Raw genomic sequence first — 16,021 nt, forward strand, 5'->3', positions numbered from 1 at the left:
CAGCTTGCTGTTAATAAAGAGCATTTCTAGATCTGAACAGCACATCTTCTTTAACACAGTTACATCTGTACACCACCTCTCATTGATGTAAAAGCACGTCCCGCCGCCACACGATTTCCCAGTTGATTCCGCATCCCGATCTGCTGCTGATTTTGTCTGACCAGAGGAGAATGACACTATTTCGACAAACTATTTCCCCGTCTAAATACTGTAAAGCTGCTTTGACACAATTTGCATTGTTAAAAGCGCTATACAAATAATATTGACTTGACTTGACTCTCTCATACTGGTCACTGGAAGTTCAACATGGCACCTCATGGCAAAGAACTCTCTGAGGATCTAAAAAAAAGAATTGTTGCTCTACATAAAGATGCCGTAGGCCAGGGGTCGGCAAGTAAGTTTGGCATCGGGCCAAAAAAAAAAATTGCCACTACATGGCGGGCCAGAACATTAAAAAAACAGGATAATTTAAGAAATGAATTGATGAAAAATGCAACTAGAATTGCCTGTGACATACTGTTACAGGGTCTTTTGTAACTGTGAGCTGTTACTGTTATAAATCCTGTGGTAGGACAGTCATTAACAAAATGTCAAATTTTTGTGGCGGTGACAGGCAGAGTAGGCTATGTGAGCAGAGTGGAGCGTCAACAATTTCCCCTCCGCACTCCGGGCATTTAATAACACTGCTCCTGCTCCGCTCCGGGTTCACCATTTGCCGCTCCCGCTCACTGAAATCAGAAAAACCGCTCTGCCTTCGCTCCACGGCTAAAGTATTTCAGTATCACAGTTCTGTTCATAGGCCTATATTAAAAAAAAAATAAATAAAATATTGTTTCAACGTGGCTTATTGGAACACTAGTGTGCAAACTTTTTTTCCTACCACATGACTAGCTAATTACATGGTTGTCAGCATTAAAAGGCATAATTGCTGCTTTTTGCAGTGCAAGTTTTTTATTTATTTTTTTGTGATGAAAATATCCGTATGTTTTTGTCAGTTATTTTACCTACGGATTGATGCATTTCTTACAGATTTTTACTTATTCGAAATCGGATACAGATGAAAAATTACATTAGTTTGAATGCATTATTGAGAGAGTGATTGCGTGTGAGTAAGTGTTCTCATGCATGAACTGTTCTTCATGCTCTCAGCTCAAAATATTCAGTATCTAGAAGGAACAAACAAATTCCTTGAGAACTATTATAACTTCCCGCTCATTTCCATTGCCATCATTCACATTCTTTCTGATTTGAGTGATCCTTCTCCATTAAGTAAGACACCACCAGCATTTGAATATTAACTCTGTAATGTCATTTCTTATATGTATATCAGATAAATGTATTAATCATGTACTGTATATCAGTAATCATGTACTATATGGCAATAATTATTTATATTTTTCTTTTGCCATGTTTGTCCCACCCATGATTCAGCTGTTTAATAAATGGTGATTTAAATTCAACCCTTAAACTATCGACAAGTTTCTTGATCGTTAGTTCATTTGAGAAGCTTCTTTATAGTTAAGAAAAATAAACAGAAACAACAGATTATGATAGATGGTCCAACATTCAAAACTATTTAAATATAATTTGCATTAGTAAGGTTCTGTCAGTCCTGTGTCTTGTTTCCCCCTCCTCCCGTGTCTCTATTTTGCCTTCCTGTTCCTGTCATTATTAGTTAATTAGTCCCCGTTTGATTAGTCCACACCTGTTCCTTGTTGATTTCCTAGTGTTTATAAGCCCTGTGTTTCCCTGCACCTGTGTCTGGTATTGAACGTCATTCTATGTTCGTCTCTCCCCAAGCTCCTCGTCCTGTGTGTGTCCAATAAAATGATTATTGTTGGAATCTCCTCGTCTCCGCGCCCCTTGTCTCCCGAGAGGGAACGTGACAGGTTCCTAATGGATTTAAGATGTATTCACACTGAACTGTTTTTAGTTGCAAATCCTCACCATGCCAAAGAGGCAAGTATAGTAGTATGAGCCCAAATGCTTGACGTAATGTGCTTTGAATTTAAAATCCAGTAATCATGAGTACTGTCATTTTATTTATTTATTTTATTTTTTCACATAAGCACAAATCAAGAGAGTGTCATGGTTTGCTTGCAGAGTCACAGCAAACAGATAAATGTGTGAAAAAAACAGACTTGCTGTATTACACTTTGAGCAGAATGTATCTCAATAAAGATTGCTAAACTTCAACTTACATGTTTGCTGGTGTTTTCATGGTGTAATACAGAGAAAGCATGATCGCATGGTTTCCAGTTTTGGGAAGGTTAAGTAAACCGCTGGGCAAAAGACTTGTCTCTTGATTTAAGAGAAAAGCTTATTTCAAGATAAATGCTTAAAAAAATCAAGAGATGCAGAAATTGTGATAATTAAAATATGATTCATTGTGCAGCCCTAGTCAAACCATTAGCTAAATGATGCAGGTACACCCAACAGCGTTACACACAGATAAGAGTGCTACAAACAAGAGCTAAGAAAAAAAAAAAAAAGCCATCTACAAATAGGATGTAAATCTGCAACAGACACAAAGAGTAATTAACAAGAACTTTAAATGTATAGAGATGTAGTACAAGTACAAAAACCAAAGGGACACAATAAAATGGGTCTGAAATGAAATAAAAAGGTCTTTAATGAAATCACAATTCGACAAAAAATGGATCAATCATGGTCCAAGTCTTATGTAGTACTACTTCAACTGAAAGTGGACAATGGGAAGATAGATGCCCATAAGCATCATTCTGAAAAGAGTACCATTAAGTACAAACAAAAAGAATGAAAGAAAAAGCTGAAACAAGACAATAAATGGACACTCTTTGGTTAAGTCTTTCTTTAGCATTCCACTTTCAAGTTCTTCATTTCAGCAAATAAAAACTTAAGAAATTCTAGATTCCTGAAAATGTGAGGTCAAAAATCCACATACTATGCAACAGCTATAATGGCCTCTATTCTAACTTGCACAGTCAGGAATTGACTAACAATAGAGGCTGTGTAGTCTTTAGTCTTTGACTAGTATAAAGGCAGGGGTGACAGCAGTCAGTCAACAAGCAGAATCAGCTTCAGCTTCTCATTTGTGGAACTACTGTGGATCAATCACCACAACCATGAGGGTAATCTATATTCCAGCTCCTATTCCATACAGTTTTACTTAATTTGCCATATTGTGGTTTTTACTACAACTAAGAGATTAACTTTTGAATTTTCAGGTCACCTTTTATGAGGAAAAGAATTTCCAGGGTCGCTCCTATGACTGCACTGGAGACTGTGCTGATTTCTCCTCCTATATGAGCCGTTGTCACTCTTGCAGAGTGCACAGTGGATGCTGGATGATGTTTGATCAACCTCATTATATGGGAAATCAGTATTTCTTTAGGAGGGGAGACTATGCTGATTACATGTCTATGTTTGGAATGAGCAACTGCATCAAGTCCTGCCGTATGATCCCTATGGTAAGTTCCATGAACCTGCTGAAATATTTATCTGAATTGAAGGTAGACAACAGTCCTAAATTTATTTTAACCATTTACTTTGAAATCCTTCAGCTTGAAAAGCAACATAGATCCGTTCAGAATGACGATCTGTCCTAGAGACAGACCTAGATTGTTGCTTAAGATATATGGTTACATGTGATAATTATTCTTCTTAATTACAACATAACTTTACACATAACTGACTTCTCTTCTACTACAGCACAGGGGATCCTACAGAATGAGGATCTATGAGAGGGAGAACTTCATGGGCCAGATGTACGACATGATGGATGACTGTGACAGCATCATGGACCGTTACCGCATGTCTCACTGCCAGTCCTGCCATGTGATGGACGGCCACTGGCTCTTCTATGAGCAGCCCCACTACAGAGGCAGAATGTGGTACTTCGGCCCTGGAGAGTACAGGAGCTTCAGCAATATGGGTGGCATGAGATTCATGAGCATGAGGCGTATCATGGACTCCTGGTACTAGTGTTTCAATAAATATATTTCTCTCCAACACTAAACCTTGTGCCTGCAAAAACATTACTGCCACTAATATTTGCATGTCTCAACAATCACAAAAAAATAATGAATTACAATTAAACAAAAGTAGGCTCATGAGACTAGAACAGTGGATACTTTTTCATTTACGGCTAGGTTTAAATAAGGAAGGGTAAAATATTGTTGCAAATTAGCTTAAGGGGGAATATTATTAATTAATTATAACTCTTTATAATTAATTATAATATTTGGATAAGTTAATAGAATTAGCTTGATAAACCCGAATTTACAGTACAATCAATTGACTAGGTGGTCTAGTGAATGCTCAGTATTGATTATTTATGAAGTCAAAGAAATCTTAATTTCCATGGTGAGAGAAATACCCTTTTTTTAAGGTACAGTACTACTCGGAGCATGTAACAAGATCAAAATCGCTAAATTGACTTTGTTGCAAGCAGGTAATCAGAAACAAATACTCATATGTATTGTGCACAAAGTTTTATTAACTAAATCACAAACACATAACTAGACTAAACAAACACATGCATATATATATACACACACACACACACACATGGTACATGGGAAGGGTAAGTGAGACTGGATGAATGAAACCGGACAGAAACAGGGGAAATGAGGCTGAGTTGACCATCTGAAAGAACCATCAGTCTCTAATTCAAAGCACAGTATACGATAGCTTACAACAAACCTCTGTGTGGTGAAAGGAGCGATACTTGCATTTGGATACTTGTAACGAGAACGAGAGTCCCGTGAAGCTTCTGAAGAAGGTCTGGATGGTTCCATTCGATGGCCGAAGTTGCAATCTCTTGAAACTCCGAGGTTGTTCTTGATTCTGTTGAGGTTGAGAGAGTCCTCTCTCCTAAGTAAGCACATGGCTGGGTGTAAAATGGGGCCTGTTGGCCCTGTGGGCCGCAGTGGAACTGCAGGCCGCGATCCATAGATGAAGATGCAGAGACTGCCGGGAGCGGGGAGAGAGAAATGTCTGAGTGCATTTCCATGATGGTGAATTCCAGGATTGAGTGAAGATGAACTCCAGTGGTATTAGTTTGACTCTTTGTAGTCAAGAGCCATCTCCCCAGGCTGGAGAGAGCGCACACGGCTCTATGTTGGGGCCTGCCGGGCACGCCCACACCAGCTCAGGCGCTCCATGAGTCCAACCATATGGGCAGCAATCTGAAAATTTAGCAGAAGAGAAAGGCGTACCTGTGCGTGAGCCCTTTAAAATCAGGGAAGAGTCACACCTTTCAGGATGGTCTTGACCAATAAGAAAAGCTGAATATCCAAGCGGGAGGCTGGAAATATCGGGGGGGGGGTTATGACCCTTTGTCTGAGAACATAGTTCGAAAGGCTCTGGCAGTCTATACTTTGATTAAATTACACACACACACCTGGCATTCTATGAGAAGGTGGTGTACACCAAAGTGTGCGTCATAAAATGAGCATTAATTTGGTAGGAGACACGATATAGGTAGCATTACATTAACTAGTACTTCACTCATAAAGCATGCTTAAAACAAAATACAATGCAAGAGACACAATACAAGATAGTTAAAATCATACACACACTGTCCTGGGATGCATGTTTATCTGTAGAAAGGTTTGTCTATAAGTGACAAGGAGGAAAGTTTTGTTTGTATGGGCATTGCGTGGGTTTCAGAAGGGTCCGTTCTTATGGCATGTCACATCTCACATAATTTTGAGCAATAAAAGAGTCTTATCAGATGGTTGCCCTGGTAACTGAGCCCTTTAGGGTGCTCTTTCGGGGGGGAAGGGTCCTTAGACCCTCACAGATTGTTTGTTGAATGAGAGGGTTTGCTGGATTATTCATTAAATATAATATGAATAAATGTGTATGATTGGTCCAAATGCTACAATATTTTGAATTAAGAGTTGTTTAATGAAATGTGCTTGAAAATGATCTTCAACTGTGTAAAACATTTTTAAACTGGCATTAAAAAAACACACATTAACTTAAACAGCACACATAAGATTAGTAATTCTTTCTATCAAGAAAAATCTATGTACAGTGGCGCTTCGGTCTGTACAGAGAGTTGGCAAACTGTGTAAACTGACACCACCAGCATTCAATATTAACTCTGTAATTTAATTTCTCACATATATCAGGAAAATGTATTAATCATGTATGCCAATAATTTCTTTCCCTGTGCTATGTTTGTTCTTCCCATGATTCAGTGAGAAAATAACCAAATTGACAGTTAATTATTTAACCATGTAATCCATCAATTCACAATGGAAAGCAGTGGGTCAGCCAGGTAAATGGCAATGAATAAATATTTGTACTTATACTTTATCAAAACGTATATATTAAAAAGGTGTAAACATTTTATTTAAAACGTATATATTTATTCACAAACGTACAACACATACAAAAACATTGAATAAGCATTTTGTGAATTATATAATAATAATAATAATAATTCATTACATTTATATAGCGCTTTTCTGCTTTTCTAAGCACTCAAAGCGCTCTACATTGTGAGGGGTGGTGTCTCCTCGTCCACCACCAGTGTCCAGCATCCACCTGGATGATGCGACGGCAGCCATAGTGCGCCAGAACGCCCACCACACACCAGCTTACTGGTTGAGAGGAGACAGAGTGATGAAGCCAATCAATGTAAGGGGATGATTAGGAGGCCATGATGGTAAGAGACCAATGGGAAAATTTGGCCAGGATGCCGAGGTCACACCTCTACTCTTTTCGAAAGACATCCTGGGATTTTTAATGACCACAGAGAGTCAGGACCTCGGTTTAACGTCTCATCCGAAAGACGGTGCTTTTTGACAGTATTGTCCCCGTCACTATACTGGGGCGTTACAACCCACACAGACCGCAGGGTGAGCACCCCCTGCTGACCTCACTAACACCTCTTCCAACAGCAACCTAGTTTTCCCAGGAGGTCTCCCATCCAGGTACTGACCAGGCTCAACCCTGCTTCGCTTCAGTGGGCAACCAGTCTTGGGCTACAGGGTGATATGGCTATAGACATATATGGCTATATGTCTGAGGGAAATGAACTGTTTAGGGAACATGGCCTTTTACCTTGTTTAATCCATAAAACATTTATTGTCAAAAGCTGTGTTACTATAATGAATCTCAGGTTTAATTTTGGCGTGTTGTATGACATTTTTGTGTTTCCGTGACGTTAAAAGATATGAAGAGCTGGCGAGGTCTGTTTCTCTGTATGTTGATGCTTAAAAGCAAGGTATGTAAGTTTTGTTTGTAAATACAGTGAGGAAGATTGCAGCCGCCAAGGCGAGCTGACTGACGTTATCAAGTGCGCTGCTCTTCGTAGAATTACCAGACTTGTGTCGTTCCGTCCGTGGGAGGTCACAATTACAACTCGTGAAGTCCGAACTGCCGTACTTGGTATTGAGAAATGCGCGCAGAGCTGACGTTACACCACCAGACTATTTGCCTAATTTTCTCGGTACTTTAGACCGCAATGGAAACTAGGGATGCGCGGTATACCGATACTGGAAAAATACCGGTATATATTATATTTCAAACGGTACGATATCACAATTTTGCTCAATTCGGTATTTCATACGCTGCTGTTGCAAAATGCACCTGTAGGTGGCAGTGCTTCCCAAATTGCTGCGCAACCGGTAAATGTGACAACAGAACAACGCGATGGATCAAACAGATGAAACTCAGCGACACCCAAAATTAATAAATAAAGAGAACAGTAGAAGTGAAATATGACATTACTTTGGATAAAAAAACAGATGACAAAGGTGAAGGAACTGACCTTACTGCACCTGTATGCAAGCGTTGCTATAGGCTTAAATCATGCGTTTCCACAGAGACAACACATCAAATCTTTTTAAGCATTTGTCGCTTGCTCATCCTGATCTTTTCAAAGAATTAAGAGATCGACAGGTGAGTGCATCATTCATAAATTCAGATTTGATTTGACCTTTTATTTACATCTGATCAACGCACATTCAGATGTAATAGAGTAAGCGCAAATGTGCATGTGAGACACGCTAGAATCAATGAAGTTTTGGTCACGTAATACATGCACTTGCATTTCATACAATCAAATTTTAATTGGATATGAATTGAGCAAGAGTTTTGCTATATTAATTTTAGTATCAATGATATGAAGGGAATGTTTCTGACGTGCTGCCGACCATTAATATGAAGCAAGTGAGAGAGTGAGATTTATATTTCATGCTTTTTCTTTGGTTGAGTCTGAAATCTGAGAACAATCTGAGAGAGAGAAATAATAACATGATTTTGAATATTACTTTGACTGTTAGAATAACACTTTACTATAAAGCAACATTTGTTGCATCAATTGCGCAACTTCATGTCACGTATCCTGTGGGTGTGCCCTGGTTGGCCACCAGATGTCACTGTCTTGTCTGAGCACATGGGTTTGTGTTGTGATTGTTCCATGTGTTCCCCCGGTTGATTGTTGACCCCGCCCTCCTTGTTATTCCCTAATTGTCTCAGCGTGTACACCTGGTGCCTCCTCGTTTGTCTCCTTTAAATGATCCTGGTGTTTGCAGTCCTGTTCGGCCACGTTGCCAGTGTCACGTATCCTGTGGGTGTGCCCTGGTTGGCCACCAGATGTCACTGTCTTGTCTGAGCACATGGGTTTGTGTTGTGATTGTTCCATGTGTTCCCCCGGTTGATTGTTGACCCCGCCCTCCTTGTTATTCCCTAATTGTCTCAGCGTGTACACCTGGTGCCTCCTCGTTTGTCTCCTTTAAATGATCCTGGTGTTTGCAGTCCTGTTCGGCCACGTTGTCATATGTTCTTGGTGCAGTAAGTCATGTTTGTTTTCTAGTCCTCGTTTTTGCATTGCTCTGTCAGTCTGTTTTTCCCCTCGGGGTAATTTATGTTTCTGTTTTGGTTTTTTATTATTAAAACTTCACCATTCCCCTGCACTTGAGTTCTCGCCTCATTCTCTGCACGTATCATGACACTTCAGTGCTATTTTTTTTCTTCAAACTTCTTCAAAATGAAACCTGTTTCCGGTAGGTTTTTTTTTTTTAGGAGACATTTAGTTTGCACTGAAAAGATAAGATTTGAATATATTTTCATCTTATTCAGTTAGCCTATTTTTTTTTCTCCAACATCAAAATGTAACCTATGTAGGATATCAGAGACTGAATCAGACAATTTTAAGATGCATCAGAACACTGAAACCTGAGAAGCTGGAATGCAGAGAGGCCTTAAGGAACAGGACGTCATAAATCTAGTTGGAAGCAAGCAAATCCCAACTAGCAAGCCTCTGTCACCAAACAACTTGCAACACTGAGGAAAAAGAAACACTTATTGATAATTCCAATTCAAGAAGGAGACTGTCAAATTTGTTGCAAATAATCAAGACTGATGTTCACATGTAAACCTGTGATAGAAAATCATTAGCTACAGACTCTTTCGGGCGTGTCTCCACATAGAAGACAGTCCAAACCAACATTCCTTTGTCTAAAGAACATGTCTTCTCTTTTTCATATGCACATAAAATCATCCTAAAAGGACATTTTTATGTTGTACCCACATATCCTTGTTTTAATCAAATAATATATGTATGTCTTTTTAATCATTATTGAATAGCTCGAGCCTTAAAGATAAATATTGCATATTTAGTATGTATGAGCTCGAAAATTCATGCTGTGAATGTTTCTTCCAATCAATTCTTTGTCAAATGCATCATAGTCTTGTTATGAAATCATGTTCAAGAAGGTATACTTTGCCAAAGCCTGTAAAGTTTGGACCTCTGACTGAACGGATAACAAGTTGATTTATGATTTGGTGGAGAAACAGACCAACACCCCAAGCAAGGACAGTATCTAATTGGTCAAGACATCCAGAGGGGATGTGCCCAGAAGCGAGTTTAAAACTCTTGTCCGCTTTCTCCTCCCTCTCTCTTACTTTTTACGCTCTTCTCTCTGACTCTCGTACCCTTGTCCGTCTCACCGCGTGCTGCCCTTTGAGCATGCTCTGGCCTCATGTGCCATAATGAGAAGGAAAACAACTTAGTCTCGTTACATCATTTTATTTTTATTCTTTTACTTTAGTTCTTTTCTTTCCGTGGAGTTTCGTGTGTTAATGTAAGTTTGATACAAAGTCCAGCTTCGACTGCACTTGCTTCAACTTCCAGCAAGCCAACGCCCAAAGACGTCACTTTAAAGACTACTGAACTTCCAGCCAATCAGACACTTCGGGAACCCCCTGTCTGCAACGAGGACACAACCCCGTTACACAGGCAAAACAAGCAACACACACCTCCAGATTCTAACAGGTTCTAATTGGTGTATTTAATATAAATTTTAGCCTCATTGAGAAACTCAAAGCGAGGGTTAAATAAGTGATTGATGGTTGTTCAGGTCTATGCAATTGAACATATTGCTGTGAACTTGGGATTTCACATTTCCATTCTCTTAAACTCATCCTTTCCTTATTTTCTCTCTTTCTGCAACGTGTGAATGCTTGTGTTCATGTGTTAGATTAGTTTATGTCTTAGGTTTATATAAATAAAATCTGATTTATATTTTAAAAGAGAAGTATCTTGTGTTTTCTGCTCACAAGTTAATGCCTTAATCTGTCGATTCCGTTACTGTGCTATTTAATAGTGTTTTCACTATATTTGGGATTTTAATATTCAGTGCAGAGTTTGTCATACGGCTCGTTCAGTGAATCGCCGCAATACCGATTCTGTTCAAATCCCTATAAAATCATAAATGATTCCCTTTGAGATAAATTAAACTATTTCTTTAAATTACGTATTAATATTATAAAATGTGTAACCCCTACACCTATGTTTCCTTTTAGGTTTTTTGTTACAGTTTGATACAAAGGTATTAACATATGAATCTGTTTTTATTATTATTATTAATAATACTTTTTTTTAAATTCACTTATCATTTGAGGCTGGTTATTTGTCACCTATGGTATCGATTTAGTATCGATACCGAAGTACTACATTCTGGTATCGTACCGAAGTCAAAATTATGGTATCGAGCCATCCCTAATGGAAACGCAGACAGCAACAGGTCTGGGGGAGAAAAAGTTCCCGGGACATATTGTTCCAGGTAATTTTGGTGGAAAATTGGCTTATGTTTCACAGAACTAATTGTTGCCTGGGTTGCGTAGGCTACATACATGTGGGGCGGATCTATCAAAATAGGGGCGAGACCCTTTTGGGGTAGGGGCGTGTTTGTTTTGGTGATTTCAAATATCAACATTGGCTTCCAAAAATCGCTTACCCTGCCTTTAATTTTATAATTTTAAACGTGTTATGTAAACCACAGTAATACGCTTATTTGAAGTTAACTTGGGCATGTTGAATAGGCTTTTGCATGTGCAAACTTTTGCAAATGTCCCGTGAAGTTAAAAGACGACATTAAATGTAACTAACAACCAGCCACGCTGAAATGGCGCTCTTTTCAAATGGCATTTCTGGTCTCGTGGATGGCACTTCGGAAGAGGAGCTTGTTGTTCCAAATGAAAATGAACAACTGAATAGTTTCACAAGGCCATTAAAGCAGGCTGCATCTTAGTCAGTTCCCTAGGGAAAGAATCAGTATGTCGTGCACTGGGAAAGACTGTGGCTCAGTAAACATTGGGGCAATTGATCAATCAATTTGTAAAATGTTACCACTGGTATTTATCAACAATAGCTTAAGGTAGCCCTAAATGTACATGTTCTGTTACAAATCCTTGCAACAAATGAACACAGTCAACATCAACGCTCCACTGCAACTACATAGTGTGTACTTTCAAGGCTAAGACTTTATTATTTTCTTTCCAGGTAATGTGTGTAAACGTTTACTAGTAGTTTTTACTACAATTATAATGCGATTTATTGTTCTCAGTGACATCTATGCTAATATTAGTCTGTTTAATTCTTATTCTGAGGTCACCGTAGCCACCCAGATCCAGTCCGTATCTAGATCAGATGGTCACTGCAGTCACCCGGATCCAGTTTATATCCAGTCCAGATGGTGGATCAGCACCTAGAGTAGACCTCGACCTCCCTGAATGTCAGTGGAGACCATTTCAACTAGATGAGCCCCAGAGACAGATCCCCAGCGAAGACCCCGTCGTGCAATCAGCACAAGAACATGAGAACCTGACGAGTCCTCTGCACAATCCGACCTGTGTTTCAGTCTGGAATTAAAGGATTAGTTCACCCAAAGATGAAAATTAACCCCCTGGGGTGGAAGCCCGCACCGGTGTTAACTAAAAATACTCCATGAGTTTTGATCGTACAGATAAGAACAAGGTATCGTTTGAAACGGCAAAGGGTCTACTTTTATTTGTGTATAGTCATAATAACAACAAAACAATATGCTTTTAAAAAATAGAGAAAATAAACACGGTGCGTTCTCTTCGGGTTCTGTCTCTGTCACCTCTCTTCACAGACACGTAAATAAAAACATGAATCTCTGCTAATACTCACCTCAAATACATGAGAAATATATGAATAGAAAGCTTGAAATGTCTACTTTAAACCTGTTAAACGTTGCCAGAGCGACGGCGCACTGAACGCTCTTTGTTTGCATGTGTCATTGTTTTCTAATAGAATAAATGAAACGGGACAAAGTTAATCTTGACAAACTATATATCATTCTGAAGGTCTAAGCCTCAAGCATCGACGACAGATCGCTGTTTTTCGATGGAAAGCTTATAAGGAATGTATTTGCTACATTTGTGTAAGCAGTACACATCAAAACATGCAGAATAAAAAAGCAGTACGTACCATTATCATTGTAATAACGAGCCACAAACGCGTCCACTGCTGAAATCTCAGTTTAGTTAGAGAGGTAAGGGTCCACAGAACAACATCCCAGTGAGCACTTTTAGTCCAACGAAACAATAACGTTGTAATAAGGATGAATATTCCTTTGTTTACATTTCATTTCTTCTGGAGAGTTATTGTTCGCGTCCGTTATGGAATAAATTACGCTCAAAAACAGCGTCTTGGTGGTAAAAAAACAACACGGTGTTGTAGCATACAGTTTTACAAACAGAATGAGACCATCCACGGAAAGAAAAGTCTCAGATAAGCGGAATATAGTTTATTTGAATTTGGCGCTCTCTCCTGAGTGACGCACGCTGTGACGCAGCTGTCATCTGAGCGATCTGTAACTTAGCGATCTGCTTTTTCCATAAAAAAACTTTCTTTTTTTTTCTTCAACATTTTTTATATGTATGTGTATTGTGTGGGGAATGTGGCCGTATCTGCATGATTATCATCTGTATGGACGCACATCAGCGTGTTAATTACCGACTCTATGACGGCTATCATTGTGATTCAATGATCAGCTATTATTGATTATATGGCCCATCTGTTTGATTATCATCTGTATGGACACACATCAGCGTGTGATTACTGACTGTATGACCATGTCTGCCAATATCACTTCATGTCTGGCAATCAGAATATATACTTCAGTATACATACTATATACAAAGCAATTTTTTTCAATTTTTTTTTTTCCTTTTTTATTACTCAAATAATAATTTTTGTATTTTTTTATTGCTCAAATAAATCACTTATATGATGTCTAAAATGCTGTATATTATTTTATAATTGAAAAACTATGCAGGAATATGTATAATGACTAAAATAGTTTGTATAATTCTGCAATACATTTGGTGGTTATTTTTCCTCAAACGGGGGGGGTGGGAGGACTATAAATAGTTTCAGAAAAAATATTACAGTAATCTAATTTTTCATGGTATCTTCTTCAAATTTGAAATATAAACTGATGAGACACGTGGCTTCCAATCCATTACTTTTCTGGATTGCTCCAGGACTTATTTCATGTATTTGTATATGAAATAAAAAAACATTCAGTGTGGAAAAATATTTTTCAAGGCACGTGTCTATAACTTTTTATCTTTTTGAGAATTATCAACTCTGGATGATGGATAGTAAAGCCTAGAGTGTCTTCTTTCCAAAGATACCTAATTTGTTTGTGTAGCACACTTTGTCAGGAACTGTTACCGTTTTAATTTTCTGTAGGTTATTTTCACCTGTGAGGCCCAAAATGGGGGGCGAAGGTTAACAGGTTAAATGAAATAAGTCATGTCCTAAACAAATATTCTATGTTAAAGTAATCCATATGAAACCAACGCAATGTCCAGTTTTCCCGTCTCAACTCATTGTATCTAATGCGGTCACGCCCACCCGCCGTTGGCACCTTTCACATTCAAAAATCCACGTGAGGTGCACGCGAATGTGAACGCCCACATCGCCTCCACGCAAACAAACAAGTTCATCCCGGCTACTTTCTGTTTATGGAAGATCTGCTGAGAGAAATAACCCAGAATTTCAATTTTTTATTTTTTATTTTTTTTATTCAGAGCACATAAACAATATACACTATAGGAAAATGCCAGGTTCAAAAGCTTGGAGTCAGTATATATAGAAATTAAAACTTTTATTTATCACACAAGTGATGATAAAAACATTTATCATGTTACAAACATGCTGTTCTTCTGAACTTTCTATTCATCAAAAATATTAAAAAATTAAATTAAATATTCTTCTCAGCTCTTTTCAACATAATAATAATAATAACTAGATAAAAAAGTTCGTCAAGACAAACTTTAGGTTAAAAAGCAGTTGTAAAAGCTTGAAGTTTGAAAATGTAGATGGATGGATTACATAGATATTGTTGCTAGCATGTTTTTAGCATGATTAGCATGTTGCTAGCATGATAAACAAGTGACTAACATGTTGTTAGCATGACTAGCAAGCGACTAGCATGTGGCTAGCATGATTAGCATGTTGCTAGCATGATTTGCAAGCTTCTAGCATATTGTTAGTATGTTTCTAGCATGATTAGCATGTCGCTAGGATAGATAGATAGATTAATTAGAAATAAGCATGTTATATGCATATGCAGGTTGGTAGCATGATTAGCAAGTAACTAGCATGTTGCTAGCATGTTTCTAGCATGATTAACAAGTGACTAGCATGTTGTTAGCATGACTAGCAAGTGACTAGCATGTCGCTGGCATGTTTCTAGCATGATTAGCAAGTCACTAGCATGTTGCTAGCATGTTTCTAGCATGATTAGCAAGTTACTAGCATGTTTCTAGCATGATTAGCAAGTTACTAGCATGTCACTAGCATGTTTCTAGCATGATTAGCAAGTGACTAGCAGGTTGCTAGCATGATTAGCATGTTGCTAGCATGATTTGCAAGCTTCTAGCATATTGTTAGTATGTTTCTAGCATGATTAGCATGTCGCTAGAATAGATAGATTAATTAGAAATATTAGATAGATGAGTTTGAATGAGTTTGAATGGATTAGAAATAGTACATAGAAGGGAAGTCTGATTGAGTCTAATGGGCTTCAGTTTGTTTACGTTTGAATTTTGACAGTTGGAGTTTGAATATGAATGAGTTTGAATGGATTAGAAATAGTACATAGAAGGGAAGTCTGATTGAGTCTAATGGGCTTCAGTTTGAATTTTGACAGTTGGAGTTTGAATAGTCTTGGCTCATCTGAACATTCCATGAATGTAAGTCTATGGGATTTTTATGATTTTTAATGAAAACTATAAGTCGGATCAGTTAGAAAAGATATAGCACACTAAGTGAGACCAGTCTGAAGAGCTGGGCTGAGTTTGGTGGTTCTAGCTTGAAAGCTCTAGGAGGAGATGCGTTCAGAAATTTGGCTAAGAAGAATAATAATAAGCTTAAGTAGAAGATCAGTAGGTTGGCTTTCTCAAGCCAACCTAATAATAAATGGGTTTTTTTAGCAGCAAATCAGAGTATTAGAATAAACTTCTAAATAAACTACAAACAAAACATATATACATTTATTTTGTCCTCATATTCTTTCTTGTAACTCTTCCCTCTCAGTCACATACTTGACTAAGTGGCTCATTATGAAGCTCATTATGCAGCTCATTATGCAGGCCTTTGTCTTCTCAGATGTAAATGTGAAGGTGGACGCCTTCTCGCATAAAACCTTTCTACTCAAAAAGTGACTTAAATCAATATATTGTTCCCTTCCAGGAACTTCGAGCT

General features: G+C 38.2%; 1 protein-coding gene across 1 annotated transcript; it reads left to right on the forward strand.

Moving 5' to 3' along the window:
* Positions 1-3,104: 3,104 nt before the first annotated feature.
* On the forward strand, positions 3,105-3,963 carry LOC306877420 (gamma-crystallin M2-like; the record flags this gene model as incomplete). The annotated part of the gene is made up of 3 exons (XM_079429196.1): positions 3,105-3,110; positions 3,207-3,449; positions 3,691-3,963. The coding sequence occupies 3 exons, from the start codon at positions 3,105-3,107 to the stop codon at positions 3,961-3,963; spliced, it is 522 nt and encodes a 173-aa protein (XP_079285322.1).
* Between the last annotated feature and the right edge of the window lie 12,058 nt (positions 3,964-16,021).

Source organism: Barbus barbus (genome assembly GCF_936440315.1).
Source record: "Barbus barbus genome assembly, chromosome: 11".
NCBI classification, from domain to species: Eukaryota; Metazoa; Chordata; class Actinopteri; order Cypriniformes; family Cyprinidae; genus Barbus; species Barbus barbus.